The sequence below is a fragment of the Belonocnema kinseyi genome, chromosome 9 (assembly GCF_010883055.1).
Source record: "Belonocnema kinseyi isolate 2016_QV_RU_SX_M_011 chromosome 9, B_treatae_v1, whole genome shotgun sequence".
Classification (NCBI taxonomy): Eukaryota; Metazoa; Arthropoda; class Insecta; order Hymenoptera; family Cynipidae; genus Belonocnema; species Belonocnema kinseyi.
Window position 1 is genome coordinate 130,688,000 of NC_046665.1, and position 18,418 is coordinate 130,706,417.

Below are 18,418 nucleotides of genomic sequence, written 5' to 3' on the forward strand. Positions count from 1 at the left end.
CTCAGCAAAATCCTCCAAACAATTGTATTTGGACCCATTTGCATCTACAATTTTTTTTTTTTTTTTTTTTTTTTTTTTTTTTTTTTTTTTTTTTTTTTTTTTTTTTTTTTTTTTTTTTTTTTAAACCACCCAAGTCCGCTAAATCCACCTCTTGATTATATCTAGACCCTTTCCAGTCTAAAAACCCTTTTTCCATCTAAAATCTGAATTTTCTCCAAATCGGAATTTTCATTTTTTTTTATATACACCCGTTTTGAGTTGGACATACCGTAATTCAGAAAAAATCGACTTCTGATATAATAATTAGGACAATACCATAAATCTTCCTAACAATTGTATTTGAAACAATTTCCATTTTTTTTTTCTCCAAAAAACACTCGTTTCCAGTTTACCTTATCTCAACCAATTCCAGTTTACCTTACCTCAACCAAGAAAAATCTTCCCAGCAATTATTAACCAGGCAGTTGCATTTTGAACTAAAAAAATGTTTATTGAAAGAGATATATTATCGAACCAAAAAGATAAATGTTGAACAAAATAGTTTAATTTGCAATTTAAAAAATATTTTCTCAAGAAAAAACAAAATTTCAATCAAACTGTTGTATTATCAAGCCAAAAAAATCACTTTTCAACAAAACATTTGGATCTTCAACCATGAAGTATAACTTTAAAAAATTGTTTAATCTTCAACAAAATAAATCAATTTTGAACCAAATAATTGAATTTTTATATGAAAAAAAAGAGTTTTTAAGGAAAAATTCAATAATAGACTTTTCAACCAAGAAGAATGAACTCTCAAACAAAAATATTTTGATTTTTTGTTGGGTTCTATTAACGTTAGTTCGCATCAGAGTAGAAAAATGAGAAAAAGCAGGAAAACAGTTAAACATGCGATAAATAAATAGGAATTTGAATCATTTATACACGAAATAAAAACGTTAAAGTACCTGTTTGAAAAGTAAAATAATAAATCAAAGTGAAATGAGAAAATAGTGGGACTCTAAAGAGACATTAGTAATCGGGAGATACCGCTTATCTTAATTAAATTAAAACCCTAGACAGAGAAACAATCGCTTAATTCAAGTCTGATTTGTTAGTGGAATAGATTTTCTCTCGCAGACAGTTGGCAATAATTTTTAATAATTATCTTTCTGAGACGTATGGAATAGGCGTTTGTTTTCTACTCTCACGGGAATGGTTTTTCGCATAAAACGTCTACTCTTTAATCACGATTCACGATTTGTTTCAATATTTCTCGGGTACAAGGTACAATACCTAGGTAAACGGTACGGCAAATATCATTCCAGTAATCATAGATAATATCGTTTCTGACTCGAATCGGTAATTGTTACTCTATATTTAAGTTACATAAAACCACATTATAAATGTAACCTGAGCTCTATGTGTATTAAAGATTGTGTATGCTAAACGTCTTTGCGATAAACCGCATGAAAAATTTAAAAATAAAAATGCGCGGTCTCGTAATTGCAAATCATTGGTTCTGTAACTGAGCCATGATGTAAATTATATTCCAGACTAGGAAACGTTTCGTGCGAAAAGAATTACCCGCCGTTTGAATTTATAATATAGAATTTATGGAAAAGAATAGTACTTCTGTGACAGAATTGCACAAAAACCCTTAAAAGGGGAAAATTATGTTTCATTTACACTTACCTCCACTCTTTCCTTTTATTTTACTTCCTCTACTTTCCTTTCCATCATCACCTCACTTCCCCTGAGTACCTATCCTCTCATTTCCTAACCCTTCATCCTCATTACTCTTATCATTTTCTCTTACTTTCCTTAATTACCCTCCCATAATTTTCCCATACTTCTCCTTCTCTTATATCTCCTTCCCTCCCTACCGCTACTTTCCCTTCTCTTATTTATTTCACTTCCCCTACATGCCCGACTCAAACTCGTCTTGCTCTACTTGCCCTTCTCTACTTAATCTCATTTCTAATCATTTCCCCTCACGTAAAAATTTCCTCTCTACTTTCCCTTTAATTTTCTTGCTTCTGCACTTACTCATTACCCTTCACTTTCCCTTGTCCCAATCCCCTTATTCACTCTTCCTTAATTTACTAATCATTTTTTTACACACTAACTTTCCCTCTACTTTTGCCCACTTTTTTTTCTCTTTCTTTAAATCATCTTACTCCACAGTCCCTCTTTTCGCATTTTCTTTTTCTCTTTTTCGTCTTACTTTACGTTCCCTTCCAACTTTCTGATTACTTTTCCTTATCAATCTCCCTTTATTACCCCTCGCTTCCTCCAGTCCCCCTTCCCTTATTTTCCCATACTTCCCTACCTCTCCTCCCCACTTATTTTCACTTCTAATTTTCTCCAATAATTTCCTCTACCTTACCTTCCCCTTACTTTCTCTTCTCTGATTTCCTGCCATTTCCTTTACCTTAATGTCTCCTTTCTTTCCGTTATCTCATTCCTATTTACTTCCCCCCTCTTCCCTTTCCTTGCTTTCTCTTGCTTCCACTGATTTCAACGAGTGTTTCCTCACTTTTTCCCATTATTTTCACTCATTCCTCTGATCTTACTTCCTCTCCCTTACCTACCCCTCACTTCCTCTCCTCTAATTTCCTGCCATTTTCTTTACCATAATTTCTCCATTCTTTCTTTCCCTCATTTTCATTTACTTGCCCTCTCTTTACTTCCCTTGCTTTCTCTCACTTCCACTGTTTTACCTTATTTTGCCTCACTTTCCTCCCTTTATTTCCCCTCTTTCCTCTGATCTTACTTCCCCTCCCTTTATTTCCTTTCACTTTCCCTACTTACCCTCTCATCAATGACTAATACTTCCCCTCTTCTTATTAGCCCTTAATTCCTTTCTTCCCCTCCCACCATTTCCTCTTTCATATGGAAAAAAAATAAAAATTATGATAAAAAAAAATTTTTACATTAAAAAAAGTCTTCTATACTTTTTTTTTTCATTGAATTTTAAAACATTTGGATTTATAGGAAAATCCCACCTTTTTATTTTTCCAGCATTTTTAATAAGTTTCTACTGATACAATGAATATGAATAAAGCAATTATTAACATATTTGATAACTTTATTAACTATTTTAAGTTCTTGGAACAATTTTTTTCCTTGTAAATCGTGAAAAGTTGTTATTTTCTTCAATTAAGGGCACTATTAACGAATATTGTGAGAAATATTTTTTTTAACGGTATTCAGCAATTATTTTACCAATTTTTATTTATTTTTTTTTAAATTTTTTTCCTCTCAATTTTTAGATTCATATGTTTTGGAAGAAAGTTTGCAATTATTTAAACGATCAATCATCATTCACTTGTGTCTTTTTTACTTTTTTTGAAAAATTTAAAATTTTTGGGACTTTATAAAAGAAAAAAGATTGCTGGACTTTTTCAATTTTTTTCTAATTTTGACATCTTTGAGATAAAAGCGTTTAAAATCGAATAATTTCAAATTTAATTACAATCTTCAAACTGTTTCCCCTAGTCTCCTCTTCCTCCATTTTTAAAGAATTTCTCTTTTTTCCCCATTTTCAAGTAAAATTTACCCCCTTTCTCGCGTTTTGACTCGGATGTTAACTGAAGTAATAGAATTTAATAAGAAAATATAAAAAACTTTGCTTGTAAGTTCATTTTTCTTGGCTCAAATTTCGAGTAGAAAATCAATTTTTTTTTTGAAAATTCATTTATTTTGTTAAAAAGTCGTCTTTTTATTGGAAATTTAACTATTTTCTTGAAAATTTGTCTTTTAAATAGAAAATTCATCCTTGCAGGTTGAAAATTTATCTTTTATGGTAGAAAACACATTTTTTGGGAAATATCAATACCGGTTGAAAATAAACTTTTTGGGTGGAAAATTTAAATGTATTAAAAAAAAATCGTATTTTTCGCTTGAAAAATTCCACTATTTGTTTAAAAATGTATCTTTTTATTGAAAATTTATCTTCCTTGCTTTAAAATGATTTAATTGTTGAAAACTGAACTTGTAGGACTGATAATGCAGCAGTTTTCTAAAAAAATCTTCTTTTTAGCGGAAAACGCAACTGGTTTTTGTTAGGGCTTTATCACTGTTATTTGAAAATTTGAAAGCTTGGTTGAAAATCTATATTTTATTGTGCAAGTCTTTTTTTTAAATTGTAAATTCATTTTTTTAGTTAAATTGAGATTTTTTGAGAAAATATTCCTCAGTTTAATTTAATGTTCATCTTTTTGTTTAAAAATGTACCTTTTATGATAAAAAAGTCACCTTTTTCGTTAAAATGCATTTTTTTTTTGCTTTAAAATTGGCTTTTTAATTTTTTTAATTTAGCTATTGGCTTGAAAACTCAATTATTTGGTTACAAATTTAACTTCTTTGTTGAAAAGTCTTCTCCTTTGGTTGAAAGTGAAAACCATCGGGTAATCAATTTTTTTTTTATATTTATCTTTTTGTTAAAGATTAATTTATATTCGTTGAAATTATATCTTTTGTTGAAAATTCCTCTTTTCAGTTTGAAAAGTAAAGTTTCTTGTTTAAAAATCGTCGTTTCTGGTTCAAAGCTCGTAAGCTCGTAACTATGTGGTTGTTAACGCAATTGTTTGGTTTCAAATTATAATCTTTTTAATTATACTATTTGATTGAAAAATAATATTTCGGATTTAAAAGTCAACTTTTTTCTAGCCTTTGGTTTTTTCAAATCGAAAACTCGACTCTTTTGTTTAAAATTTTTCTTTGGTTTGAAAATGCAATGTATTTCGATTTGAAATTTTAGGAGCTTAAAGCATTTCATATTGAATTCAATATCGTATTGATAATAATTTTATTTAAAAGAATTTATCCCACAATTTTTATAAAAATTTTAAAATGAATTTTCAGTGAAGTTTAAAATTTAAACCCAGATTCAGAATCCTTCAAGCTGAACGACTATTGTTGAACAAAAATTGTTAAACATAAGTACTTAAGCAACTTTAAAATCAATTTTGATTGTACAATGAATGCGTTCAATTCAATGCAAATCATGTACTCTCCATTCTTATACAAATAAAGTTATTATTTCAGTTATTCTCCATCTGGTACGGTTTTTTCATTATCTTTTAAAATTTGAAATGACTTTTTGTGAACGATTTTCCAAATTCCATGCAATTTTCTTTGTAACTTTATGCGACTAGTGCGACTTTTTTAAAACCCTTCTAGTCGATCCGAACCCTGTTAGAGTTTACAGTTTAAAGTTCGTAATTTGACATAAAAGTTCAGTAAATATTACAGAAAATTCTGTAGTCTTACATAAAAGTTTTGCCGTCCCTTTTTTTTTAACTGAAAATCCTCTTGGGTGTAGAAGAATTTTAATCTGCGTGAAATAATTTTCTTCCCGAGGACGGTCGTTAGAAAAGAATCAATTTTCGTGTTACACCACTGGATAGAATTAACGGACACAGGTTATGGGCCCAACGTCAAAACTGTCATCCGATGTAATTCATATTCGTCACATGGGACGTGTCCACGATGCATAGCAGTGCATAGTCGTCGGCCATGAGCCATACGGTTCTCGTCTGCTCATTTCCCCCACCTCGACCTCCTCCAACTCTGCCAACTCCATTCTCCACCTCCACCCATCTCTATGTTTCTCGGTTCCCGGTCTACAATTGTACATTTCACATGACATTCGCGAAACACCGCACCGTCTACCTTCCCCATATCCCGACATGCCCCTCCTGCTCGTTGGTCCTCGCTATTGTTCATAATTATACAATACGGCTATTAAACAGACTGATGCGACCGCCACTTCCGGCCTGGTAGCGCGACCATTTACGGAAGCTAGCACGAGCCCGAAACCTGGCCTGGCCTGGCTTTAGCTGACATATAACAGAGCATGCGCAGTCCACCTTTTTCATTATGCTGGCTCAATGGCTCAATGGCTGATGCTCAACATGCAGGACTTGAGGGCAAGCCAGTACAGGCCACGAGGTCAAGGGTGTCGCGTGCGATTTCCACTCCATTTTCAGAGGAGTGGAAAGTAGAAATAACGCGATAAGCTCCACAAAGAGAAGGAAAAAATTGAAACGATGAAAGTTAATGGCCTTTCTGGCGCGAAAGAGTTGCGCAAAGAAAAATTTTTGTTGGGACAACCAATAAATTATTAGAACCTACTACTACTATTTTTTTTCAGTGCGCAACTTTTCTTTAGTTTAAAATGGAAATTTTTAGTTTTGGGTTCCAAGCGAAAGACAATTTTGCTTTACTAAAGCTTGCTCCAACCAAAAATTTTGTTCAGTGCGCGATTTCTGTTTCGTTTGAAATAAAAATTATTAGTTTTGAGTTCCAAACGAAAGATAATTTATTTTTACCATTCAAATATAACTGTCACAGCTAATACTATATCTACAGTGCAGTCTTGAAGATTTAAAAAATTCAAAATTAAAAGCGATTGAACTTGAAAATTTTCGGATAAAGACAGTTTTATTTTATCAACTGCAAATATAAATAAATAAATTATTTTTTAAATAGATCTGTACTTTAAGTATAAAAAAATAAACAATAATTGATTTGACCAAATGATTCTAAATCCGTTGAAAATTCGAGAACTTTCAGATTGTAACTGTTTTAATTCAAAAGTCCTAATAAGAATTGAAATGAATATAATGTCATTTATTCTAATAATTTTATTTTTAAATAACAATTTTAAGGATTCATCAATAAAATATTTTTAATTTAAAGTTTCAGAACTTCCTTTATATTATTTTTTATATTTAATTGTAATAAATACATTAATTAATATATTATTTTTATTCATTTTTGGCAGGGATTAAAAAATGTAAATGTTTGGTTTAAACTTCATAACTATTTTTAACTTAAAAATAACTCCATAATAATATAGTCCTAATTAAAGTCTTTGATTGAATTTAAAATATTTTTTGAGTCTATGTTATTCAATTTTTAACCCATTCAATTTGAAATTTTGTAAATTAGAAAAAGTATAAGTATTTAATATTTAGCAATATTTCACAGTTCATTTAGGCTTTATTAGAAAGCTCTGGATCTCTAGAATTTCGAAGAGCTTTTAAAATTGAGCGTTACAATTTTAATTATTCTATTTAAAAAAATGTGTGATTTTGAAGTGAAATTGTTCAATTTTGACGAATAAATAACAATTGAACACTTATTATTTGCAGAAACAATTGGAGTAATTTTAAGAGATATTTAGAAGTTTTGAAAAGATTTAAAATTAATTAAAAACTTGAAATAATTTCAAGTAATTTAAAAGAATTCTGTTAGCATTTTTTTAGAACTTCTAAATATAATTTAAAATTAACTGAATTGTTCCTAAAATTTTTGGGAAATTCTGCAAATTAAAAAGAAACAATCTTGAAAATGTTTAATTCTTTTGAAGCCTTTTACAATTCTTAAAAATATTATAAATTGGAATTTTTTTGAAGCTCCTAAATTTCTCTCAAAATTACTCTAATTTCTTCTACAAATAATAAGTGTTCCTATTGTTATTTATAAATTCAAATTTTAAGCCATTTTTTAAATTGGCAGGACTTTCTAAAAATTGGGGGTCACTTTTAGTCACTTTTATTCCCAAATCACTTTTAGTCGCTCGCTTAGAATAGTAATTATAATCACTTTTCGAAATGAAAAGATCATTAATAGTCATTAATAGTCATCAATATTCATTTTTCTTTGAATAAATTAACCCATAGTTTAACTAAAATTTAATACCGATTTATATTTATTTCTTGATTTTCCTAAATTCTTTTGAAATATTTTAGACAATTTTAGAAGATACCAAGGAGTTTTTAATATGTTTCAATAATTTGAGGGTATTTCAAAGGATATAAAAGATTTTAACGTATTTTTAAAACTTTCAAGGAATTTTAAAAGCTTTTAAAAGTTTCAAGGGAGTTCAAAGTTTTGTAACAATTAACAGGTATTTTAAAAGATTCAAAGGAATTTTTAAGAGATTAAAAAAATTTCAAAGAATTTCCAAGGAATTAAAATTTTTTTAAATAGTGCCATGTTTTGTTTGAAAAAATTCAAGCGTTTCAAAAAAATCGTAAAGGATGTGAAATACTTTTGGGGAGTTTCAAAACATTCCAAGGAATTTTATGAGAATTTCAAAAAATTTCAAGGGATTTTATCAGATTTCCGAGCATTTCTATGATTTCAAGAGATTTTAAAAACTGTCAAAATATTTAGTTAAATCATGTTTCCAGTTTATTTAAATTAATTTAGAATTTACCCTAAATTATTAATAATTTATCCTGAATCTCTATAATTCTTTTGAATTTTGTGGAATTCTTTTAATATTTTTTAATTCACTTGAAATCTTCTAAATTCATTCAATTAATTGATTAAAAAATTTTTTTGTTTTGTTTAATTCATGTTGAAGTCTTTCAAACTCACTTTGAATTCTTAGGCATTTCACATCGAATTTTTATTTATTATATATTCGACTAATGAATTTTTTATTTTGAAAAATTCGTTTTTTCAAACGAAATTTCTACTTTATTTTTTTTTTTAAGTCAGTTCTAATTCATAATAATAATTCTTTTGAAAAATGCACTTTTCTAGATCCAAAAAATAACTCATTTCGAAAGAAATCGAATGAAATGAATTTTACAAGTAAAAAAAAATTTAATTAAAAATGAAATAGTTCTATTTTCACGAAAAAAATGATTATGTACCAAAAAAGATGTTTGAACAAAATACTTGAATTTTCAACAAAAAATAATGAATTTTTAAACAAAAAAAAATTTTTCAAGCGAGAAGATTAATTTTCTACCAGATAGTCGAATTTTTAACTGAAAAATTAATTTTTAATTTAAAAAATATGTTTTTAAGCAAGTAATTAATTTTGTTTAGAAGTATTTTAAATTTTAACCAATGAAATTAATTTTGAACCAAAATAAGTGAATTTGCAAACAAGAATAATTTTCTAACAAATAATGTTAATTTTCAAACACATAGTGTAATTTTTAACTGAAAGAATCAATTTTCAAGTGATGAAAAACGAAATTTAAAAAATTAGTTAAATTTTACACCGAAAAATGATTTTCTGACTAAAAATAAAAGTTGTTGAGCATCAAGATTAATTTTCAGCTAAAAGAGACGAATTTTCAATAAAATGCATGAATTTTCATCTAAATAGTTGATTTTTAAACTAAAAGAAGAAAATTTTTAGCCAAAAATCGACAAGTTAAATTGGCACCTGATCAATTGTTCAATGAAAAAAAATTATTGGCTAAAATAGTTTATTTTGCACAAAATAGATGAACCTTCAACAAACAACGTAAAATTTAACAGTTGATATTTCAATAAAAAAATCTTCTTATTCAAAAGCCGGTGAATGCAACCAAAAAGGAAGAATTTTCAACAAAGCATGTAATTTTTCAAATAAAAAAGATCAGTTTTTAAGAAAAAATAGAACAAAAAAAATTTTTGAATAAAATAGTTCAATTTTCAACCAAAAAAAAAAACACTTCAACCGATAAAATTTTAGCAAAATAAAGTTGAATTAAAAAAAAGGAGACAATTTTTCTCGAAAGCAGTTTGATTTTTAATTTGAATTTTTTTATTAAATTTTTAGCTATAAAAAGTAGAAAACTTTTGAAAATATGTACTTTGGAACATTCTTTCAGTAAACAATAACGTTAGATTTGTGAAATTCAGAACTATGCAAGAAAAACTGACCCAAATTAAAACATTAAATTTTTTGTTTAAAAATTTTTTTTGTTTTCAAACTTTTTTGTTTTCCTTTTCAGCAATAGAGGTTCCTTTTTTTGGCGCTTCTTTGGAACTGAAAATTAGTTCTAAAAGAAACCCCAGTTTTTTTTGCTGACTAAGCCCTACTCGCGCCGACATTTTTTATATTTTCATTTTTAAACGTAAATCTTTCTTTGCTTCTTGATTAGACCGCAATATTTTAAAATTCAAATTAAATAAAGCGACATTTTTTTTAAATAGAAGAAAAGCGGAAAGCAAACATGAACCTTATTTATTTAACTTTTGAAAATGTTTTATGGGAGATGGCAAAGATATTGTTCACCCCTTTAGCCAAGGAAAAAAAAACACGTTTATGATACTCTGAATGGCGAAGATAAATGATAAGCCAGAGCCAAAATCCAAAGGGGATCAATATTCCTGCACCTGTAACTTCGCCACCTGCCAAAATAGCATGAGAGTAAAATGTGGAAGAAAATAAAAAAATAAAATCACTCCCCACAAAACGCACACACGTGCTGTAGGGTGGCCCCTAAAAATTAAAAGTTTAATTTTCCAAAAAGGTGCCCTTACAATTTTGGGGTCTTAGTGAAAGAAATTTACTGCAGTTTTACAAAACAAATTCAGCTGAATACAGAAAGGCTTTTATATTGAAGAAAAAATGCCTTTTTTTTAAATTGGCTAAATTAACATTTTTCAAATTGCAATGTTTTACCTGAACCTGGTTTGGTTTAGTGATTTTCAAAAATTAAATCAATTTGAATGTGGATTTTATAATATTTTTTATTTCGATTTCGATTTCAACAGTTTTTCAAATAACACAGGACCACAAAATGGTTTCGGAAGTCTACTGGGATTCTAATAGGGATACTTTATGTTTTTTGGGTCGCTGAACACGAATTCATTTGCAGAATGGAGTCAGCACGTCAGGATTTGCAGTAAAATTTAAAAAATGGTTAAAAACCTGGAATTTCTGCATAAATTTCGTCCCCAAACATACAAACCCCAAATTAACAAGCCCATAAACCCCAAACAAAAAATCCCAAACTAACGAAATCCAATCCCACAAGCTCCATATCCACAAACCTACAAACCCCAAACCCACAAGCTCCATATCCACAAACGTACAAACCCCAAATTCACAAAACCCAAACCCACAAGCTCCACATCCACAAAACTATACACCTATACACGTATACACATACCTCAAACCCACTACCCCCAAACGCACAAGCTCCAAATCCACAAGCTCCATATCCACAAACCCACAAACCCTAAAACCACAAGCTCCATATCCACAAACTTACAAACCCTAAATTCACAAAACCCAAACCCACAAGCTCCATATTCATAAACTCCAAATACACAAGCTCCATATCCACAAACCCACAAAACCCACAAGCTCCATATTCATAAACTCCAAATACACAAGCTCCATATCCACAAACCTACAAACCCACAAAACTCACAAGCTCCATATTCATAAACTCCAAATACACAAGCTCCATATCCACAAATCTACAAACCCACAAGCTCTATATCCACAAACCTATACACGTATACACAAACCTCAAACCCACTAATCCCAAACCCACAGACTCCAAATCCACAAGCTCCATATCCACAAATCTACAAACCCACAAACCCTAAAACCACAAGCTCCATATCCACAAACTTACAAATCCTAAATTCACAAAACCCAAACCCACAAGCTCCAAAGCCACAAACTCCAAATACACAAGCTCCATATCCACGAACCTATACACCTATACACCTATACACGTATATACAAACCTCGAACCCACTAATCCCAAACCCACAAACTCCAAATCCACAAGCTCCATATCCACAAACCCTAAAACCGCAAGCTCCATATCCACAAACTTGCAAACCCCAAATTCACAAAACGCAAACCCACAAGCTCAATAACCACAAACGTACAAACCGCAAAGCCACAAACCTCAAATCGACAAGCTCCAAAGCCACAAACGCCAAACCCACAAGCTCTATATTCACAAACGTAAAGACCCCAAACCCCAAGCCCACAAACTCCATATCCATAAGCGTACAAACCTCAAAGCCACAAACCTCAAATCCACAAGCTCCAAAACCCACAAACTCCAAATACACAAGCTCCATATTCACAAACCTACAAACCTTAAACCCACAAACTCCATATCCATAAGCGTACAAACCCCAAGCCAACAATCCCAGACACACGAACACCAAACCCACAAACTAACAAACCCCAAAACCACCAACCCCAAATTATACCGATTTCTCAATTGGTATTATAATATGTAAGGTATTTGGGTTTGTCGATTTTTGGTTGGTGGGTTTGAGGTTTGTGGATTTGGGTTTTGGAGTTTGTGGATTTGTACGTTTGTGGATATGGAGTTTGTGGGCTTGGAGCTTGTCGGTTTGGGATTTGTGGGTTTGTTGATATGGAGCTTGTGGGTTTGGGGCTTGTTGGTTTGGGGTTTGTGGGTTCGGTGCTTGTTAGTTTGTTGCTGTGAGGATTGTTAATTTGGGGCTTGTACGAATGGATTCGTGTTCAGCGACCCCAAAAACATAAAGTATACCTATTAGAATTCCAGTTGACTCCCAAAATAATTTTGTGGTCCTGTGTAATTAAAGTGCAGTCTCGAAGTTTTAAACAATAAGAAATTAAAAACTTTTGCATTTGAAAATTTAAAATAAAAACAGTTTAATTTTATTAACTGTTAATATAAATAAATACCTTATTTTAAAATAGATCGGTACTTTAAGTATAAAACCTGACGAATAATTAATTTCACAAATCCATTCTAATTAATTCAAAAATCTTAATAAGAATTAAAATCAATATAATATTATTTATTGCGATCATTTTATTTTTAAATAAAAATTTTAATGACTCATCAATAAAATATTTCTAATTCAAATTTTAGGTCTTCCTTTGTATTATTTTTTTACAATAAATTTATTAGTATATAATTTTTATTATTTTTTTAACCGTAATTAAAGGCTTTTATTAGATTTGAAATATTTTTTTATTCTAAATTATTCAATTTTTAACGTATTTAATTTGAAATTTTGTATTTTAGAAAAAGAATGAGTATATTTAATATTTAGCGAAATTTTCACTTTTCATTTAAGACGACTAAGTTAAAACCAAATATTTAAAAGTACACATTTTGAAATTGAATTGTTTTACATAGAAAGCTTTGAATCTCCAAAATTTCGAAAATCTTTTTAAAAATATTTGAGTAATTTTCAGAGATAATTACAAGTTTTGAAAAGATTCAAAATTTACTCAAAACTTGAAATAATCTAAAGCATATTAAACGAAGCGTGTTAATATTTTTTTAAGAACTTTTAAATATGTTTTTAAATCAAATACTAATTTTAAGGATTTTTTTCAATTTGCAAGATTTTCTATAAATTGTAGGAAAAATGTAATTCATTTTTATATATATTTAAAAGTTTCGACAAAATTTGAAAAATTATTTAAAAATTTTATAAAAATTTAAAACCACTTTTAGATTTCTCAAGGTTTTGAAATAACATTTTAAAGCTTTTTACGGATGCATAAACCATTCAAAATTAAAATGATTTAACTTTTAATTTAAGAAATATTGATTAAAGAAAAAAATTATTTTCAATTTTTTAATTTGTCTAGCTTAAAATTACTTAAAATAAGATAATTTTGAAATTTTTTAAAGTTCATTGCTTGATTCTGTAATTTAGAGTATTGAAAAGGTTAACCAGGATCTATGTTTTTGGAACTTAATATTTGAATGTTTTAATTTGTTGTTTATTGTTTATTACTTTCAATAGAAAATTGTTTAGAATAGAGTTCGATTTTTTAAATTTTACTGACCGTAAACAATATTTATGTACCGGGAAAAACTGGGAAATTATTTTTTTTAATAACAATTATTACATTTTAGATTTCATAAATTTATATATAAAAATATGTTTTTAATCATTATATGTATTTTAATTATTGGATCATATTATGAACGAAAATCATAAATTTTCATCATTTTGTATTTTCTATTCTTATTTATTACCTAAAATAGTACACGAAAATCATTTTTATAAAATTTTTTAACTATAGAACAACTTTAAAAAATTTCGAAACTTTAAGAAAGTTCCTGGCTCTATTAAAACTGTTTTTTTATTATGAAAATTCCAGTTACTTTTTGTCAATAAAAGGAAAAAATAGGAGGGAGTACTGTTTTGAAAAATTCAAGTTTTAACTTTGAAGCGCCTGAACGCAGATGTATTGACGCATTGGTGCACACAAAGGATGAGATTTACACGTATGAGAGGTCTTTCGATTCATTGGACCGTTAATGCCCGCCTTTCACCCATTAAAAGCCACTCGATCTCCCCCTCTTGTTGCCCTCTTGAAAGGCCCCACGCCCACGCAAAAGGGAGTTTAAGCGGAAAAGTAGCATGCGAGGAAGCAGCTTTGACATTTTTAATAATTGGGTCACACACGATTTTTTTTTTAATATAAGAAATTAAGTTCGGAATAAACAAAAATTTCATTTCTTCTTTGACGTCCAACGAGGGACATTTTTTATTTTTAACATTTTTATTAATTTTTCGGTTGAAAAGTTTCTTATTTTGAATGTTTTTCTGAAGTGGAAGAGGTCAAATTGTACTTTTTAACATTTTTATTGAATTCGAATTAAAGAGAATTTGGTTTTCAATGTGTTGTGTGAATTAGAAGAGCCCCACTTTTTTTATTTATCAGTTTTATTCAGTTGGAAGTTCATTTTCAACATTTTTTTTTGTTGGAAGAGAGGAAAATGAGGTTTTCAGTTTTCTCCGAATTGGAAGAGGCCCATTTTTTTTATTTTATACATTTTTATTGATTCCAGGAGAAGAAATTTCTATTAATAATGTTATTTTAAAGTGCAAGAAGGAAATTATTTTTTATCATTTTCATTTAGTTAGAAGGGAGAAATTTTTGTTTTTTAATTTTTCCTGGGTTAGAAACTTGAAATTGTCTTTTTTTAACATTATTATTGGCTTGGAAAGGAAAAGAATTTTTATTTTCAATGTTTTTTTTACCATTTTTTCCCTATTGGAAGAGGGTAATTTTTAAACTTTTTATTGACTTAGAAGGGTGGAAACTTCGATTGTCAATTTTTGCTGAATCAAAAGAGGGGAATTTTTTACAGCTTTTTATACAAGTGAAATTTAATTTGTAGATTTTTTTCCTGTGGGGAAAAAAGCAACATTTGGTTCTCAATTTTGAATTAATTGGAATAGCTTCTTTTTTGGATTTATTATTTTTATTAAATTACAAGTGATGCCATTTTGCAATATATTTCTGAATTTAAGGAGGGGAATTTTTTATTTTTAACACTTTTTTTTATTTTATGAGAAGAGTATTTTATTCTCAATTTTATTCTGAATTGCAAGAATGAAATTATTTTTTTATTATTTTTATTTAGCTAAAAGTAAGAAAATTTTGGTTTTCTATTTTTCCTGTGTTGGAAACAAGAAATTTTCTTCTATTTTAGGGGGAGGGGGAATGTTTTATTTTTAAAAGTTTTCATTAATTGAAAGAAAAAAATCTTTTCTTTTTAACGTCATCATTAATTTCAGTGAAATAATTTTTTATTTTTTATGATTATCGGTATTGGAATTTTGGTTTTCAATCTTTGCAGTATTGGAAGAGGTTCTGAATTACAAGCTTTTGAAGCTTTGATTTATAAACTTAAAAATTCCAAAATTCACATGCATTGATTTGATTTAGATTTCATTATTAATAACTTTAAATTACAAAATTTATCAGTTTTATGAGGTCCAATTTTTTAATTTGAGTGACCGAGAAAATATTTACAAACCGGGAAAAAACGGAAAACGACCAAGAATTTTCTTCGTTGTTAAAAATTGTAACCATAAAATTCTTGAATTTAGTAAATTACATCTATTTAAAATTCCCGAAAAAATAGATAAATCATTTTTAATATTTTGTATCTTTTAGAATAACATCTGCGTTTGCATAATTTCTTGTCTTGAATTTAAAATTTCGGTACATTAAAATTTTGGGAAATTTAAACTTTCGGTAAATTAATATTTTTGGAAATTTAAAATTTCGGTAAATTAATATTTTTGGAAATTTTAAATTTTGGATTCTACAATTTTTTATTTTACATTTCTGAATTTGTCTTGTTTTGCTGACTTTTTCTTTCGGAATATTTAAATTTAGTTAATAAATCATTTCTGTAGTTTCATTTTTTTGTTTAAATTTTCTATTTGGGTAATTATATTTTCAGTACTTTAAGATCCAGAATTTTTTGTTTGTTGACAAGATTAGGATGCCACCTTAGAAAAAAAAATTTTGTTCTTTTAGTCTAATTTATTTCATTTTGATTCAGTTCAACTATTAATTTTTTTGTACTAGGAAATATCGAATCGTTTTCAGATTTGATTCGAGTAAAAGTGGTGATTAGAATTGGATCCTTAGAATTTAGAACTATTTGACAAATAGATTTTTTGAGGATGGAAATACCGAGAACGAAGCAAGGAAAAAAAAAGTTAGAAAGGCAAAAACTGGGTGGCAAGACGGGATTCGGTACGCCAGTTGGTTGCCTCGCGTGATCTTCGGTGTAACCTTGCTTTAAAGCGAATCGTTTTTTGTCACTTTTCCATCACCACGCTGTACTCACCGGTCCCGGCCACATGTCCCTTACACTAAATTACCGAAAATTGCGGGTTACCTTAATGCGACGATTAAGCTCCCTCTTTGTGCTTTCAGGCCTGCGAGGGCGCCTCCAAAGAAACAAGATCCTGGAAATCGGCAGAGATCTGGCTCACTCAAAAAAGTCAGAATGCTCAATACCTCCGAATTCGATAGTGGATTGGCCTACATGAAGATACCACGGAAAGGCTAAATCGTAATAATTATAGGTACGATTTTATTTCACTTGAGATTTATAATCTTCGTTAAATACTTCAATTGCAAATTACAAATTAAAGTTTCAAATGTAATTGAAATTAGTCATAATCAAATGTTGCGAGGGATCGGAACCTTTTAGGTTGGATCACAGTTCAAAGGTTCCTTTTAAGGGTTCGGACCTGAACCCGGACCCTTAAGAACGAAAGAGGTTCTCATTTTTTTTATCTGGACACTCAGGATTGTAAATGATCCAAGATTGCACTGGGCCCTAAAATAATTTAAAGGGCGCTAGTCCTGACCCGAGAATTCAAGAATATAAAGGGTCCAGGTGCCGACTGTGACCATCAAGAATATAAAGAGTCTTGGTTCAGATACGGCACTGTAAAAATTAAAAAAGAATCCGGGTTTGGACCTGGATTTTCTAACTTTTTGAAAGTCTGGGCCTGAACATCCACCTTTTAAATTCTCAACTTTTTCGGATCAGAACTCGTTAAATTCATGAGAGCCTGGACCCAAATCCCAACCTTTTATATTATAAGTTTTCGAACGGATTTGTTAAATTCTTGAGGATCTGTGTTCGACCCTGGACTTTTTAAATTCCTAAGTTTCGAGACACTCGTTAAATTCTTGAGAGTCTGGGCCTGAACCTGGACTTTTTATACTTTTAAGTTTCCGGACCCGAACTTGTTTAATTCTTGATAGCCTGGGCCTGAAGCTGGACTTTTCCAATTCATAATTTGCCGGACCCGGACTCTTTAAATTCTTGAGAGCCTGGGCCCAAATCCCAATATCTTATATTCTTAAATTTCCAGACCCGAGCTCGTTGCATTCTTAAGAGCCTGGGCATGAACGTGGGCTGTTTAAATTATTCAGTTTCCGAACCCGGACTCTAAATTCTTGAGAGCCTCGACCCTAATCCCAACATCTTATATTCTTAAGTTTCCGGGCCCGAACTCGTTAAATTTTTGAGAACCTGAGCCTGAACCTGGGCTTTTTAAATTCGTAAGTTTCTGGACCCAGACTCTTCAAATTCTTGAGAGCCTGGGCTAGAACCTAGACCTTTAAAATTATCAAGCTTCTGGACCCGGACTCTTTAAATTCTTGAGAGTCTTGGACCAAATCCGAACATATTATATTCTTAAATTTCCGGACCCAAACTCGTTTAATTCTTGAGAGTCTGGGCCTGAAGCTGGACTTTTTAAATTCATAATTTTCCGGACCCGGACTCTTTAAATTTTTGAGAACGTTGGCCCATATGCCAACATCTTATATTCTAAAGTTTCCGGACCCAGACTCCTTAAATTTTTGATTTTCCTGTTCCAATGCTGAATTTTTTGTATTTTTAAGGGCGCGGACCCGGATTCAATAAAATCTTCAAGAACCGGGATATTGTTACTTCTATATTTTTGAATTTTCGTCGTTAATAATTTTTAAAAATACAGGTTTTTTATATTATACTTTGTAATTGTAATTGTTGTGTGTGCTGTTATGCTTAGTTGGATCGATTTATGAAGCATGACTATTATTCATGTACATAATTTTGTATATGCTGATCGTGCGGTTATATTTTTATTGAAGAAGTAAAAATAAAAATCTATTTATAGATAGTTACAAAATTCATTAGTATAATAAAAAATATTTAAGATTTTAAAATTATCTAATATATTTTTTTTCTGTATCCATTAAGATCTTCACTGTCAAGAAATAAATAAACCCCTTAAAAAGGTATAAGGATTTTCAATTTATTATAAAACAGTTTAATTTTAACTCATAAATTTTAAGAAGTTTAATCCTGCAATATGTAAAGTTCAAGCTTTTCCA

General features: G+C 29.7%; 1 protein-coding gene across 2 annotated transcripts in view; it reads left to right on the forward strand.

Annotated features, from left to right (window-relative positions):
* LOC117180108 (probable ATP-dependent RNA helicase CG8611) overlaps positions 1 to 18,213 on the forward strand; it is a 130,180-nt gene extending 111,967 nt beyond the window's left edge. The window contains exons 9-10 of one of the 2 annotated variants that reach the window (XM_033372435.1): positions 16,457 to 16,608; positions 17,945 to 18,213. In XM_033372435.1, coding sequence (XP_033228326.1) covers positions 16,457 to 16,592 — 136 coding nt within the window. In that variant the 3' untranslated portion in view covers positions 16,593 to 16,608; positions 17,945 to 18,213. Of the gene's footprint in view, positions 1 to 16,456 lie in introns of both variants that reach the window. The other variant, XM_033372434.1, reaches the window with a different exon arrangement.
* The last annotated feature ends 205 nt before the right edge of the window (positions 18,214 to 18,418 follow it).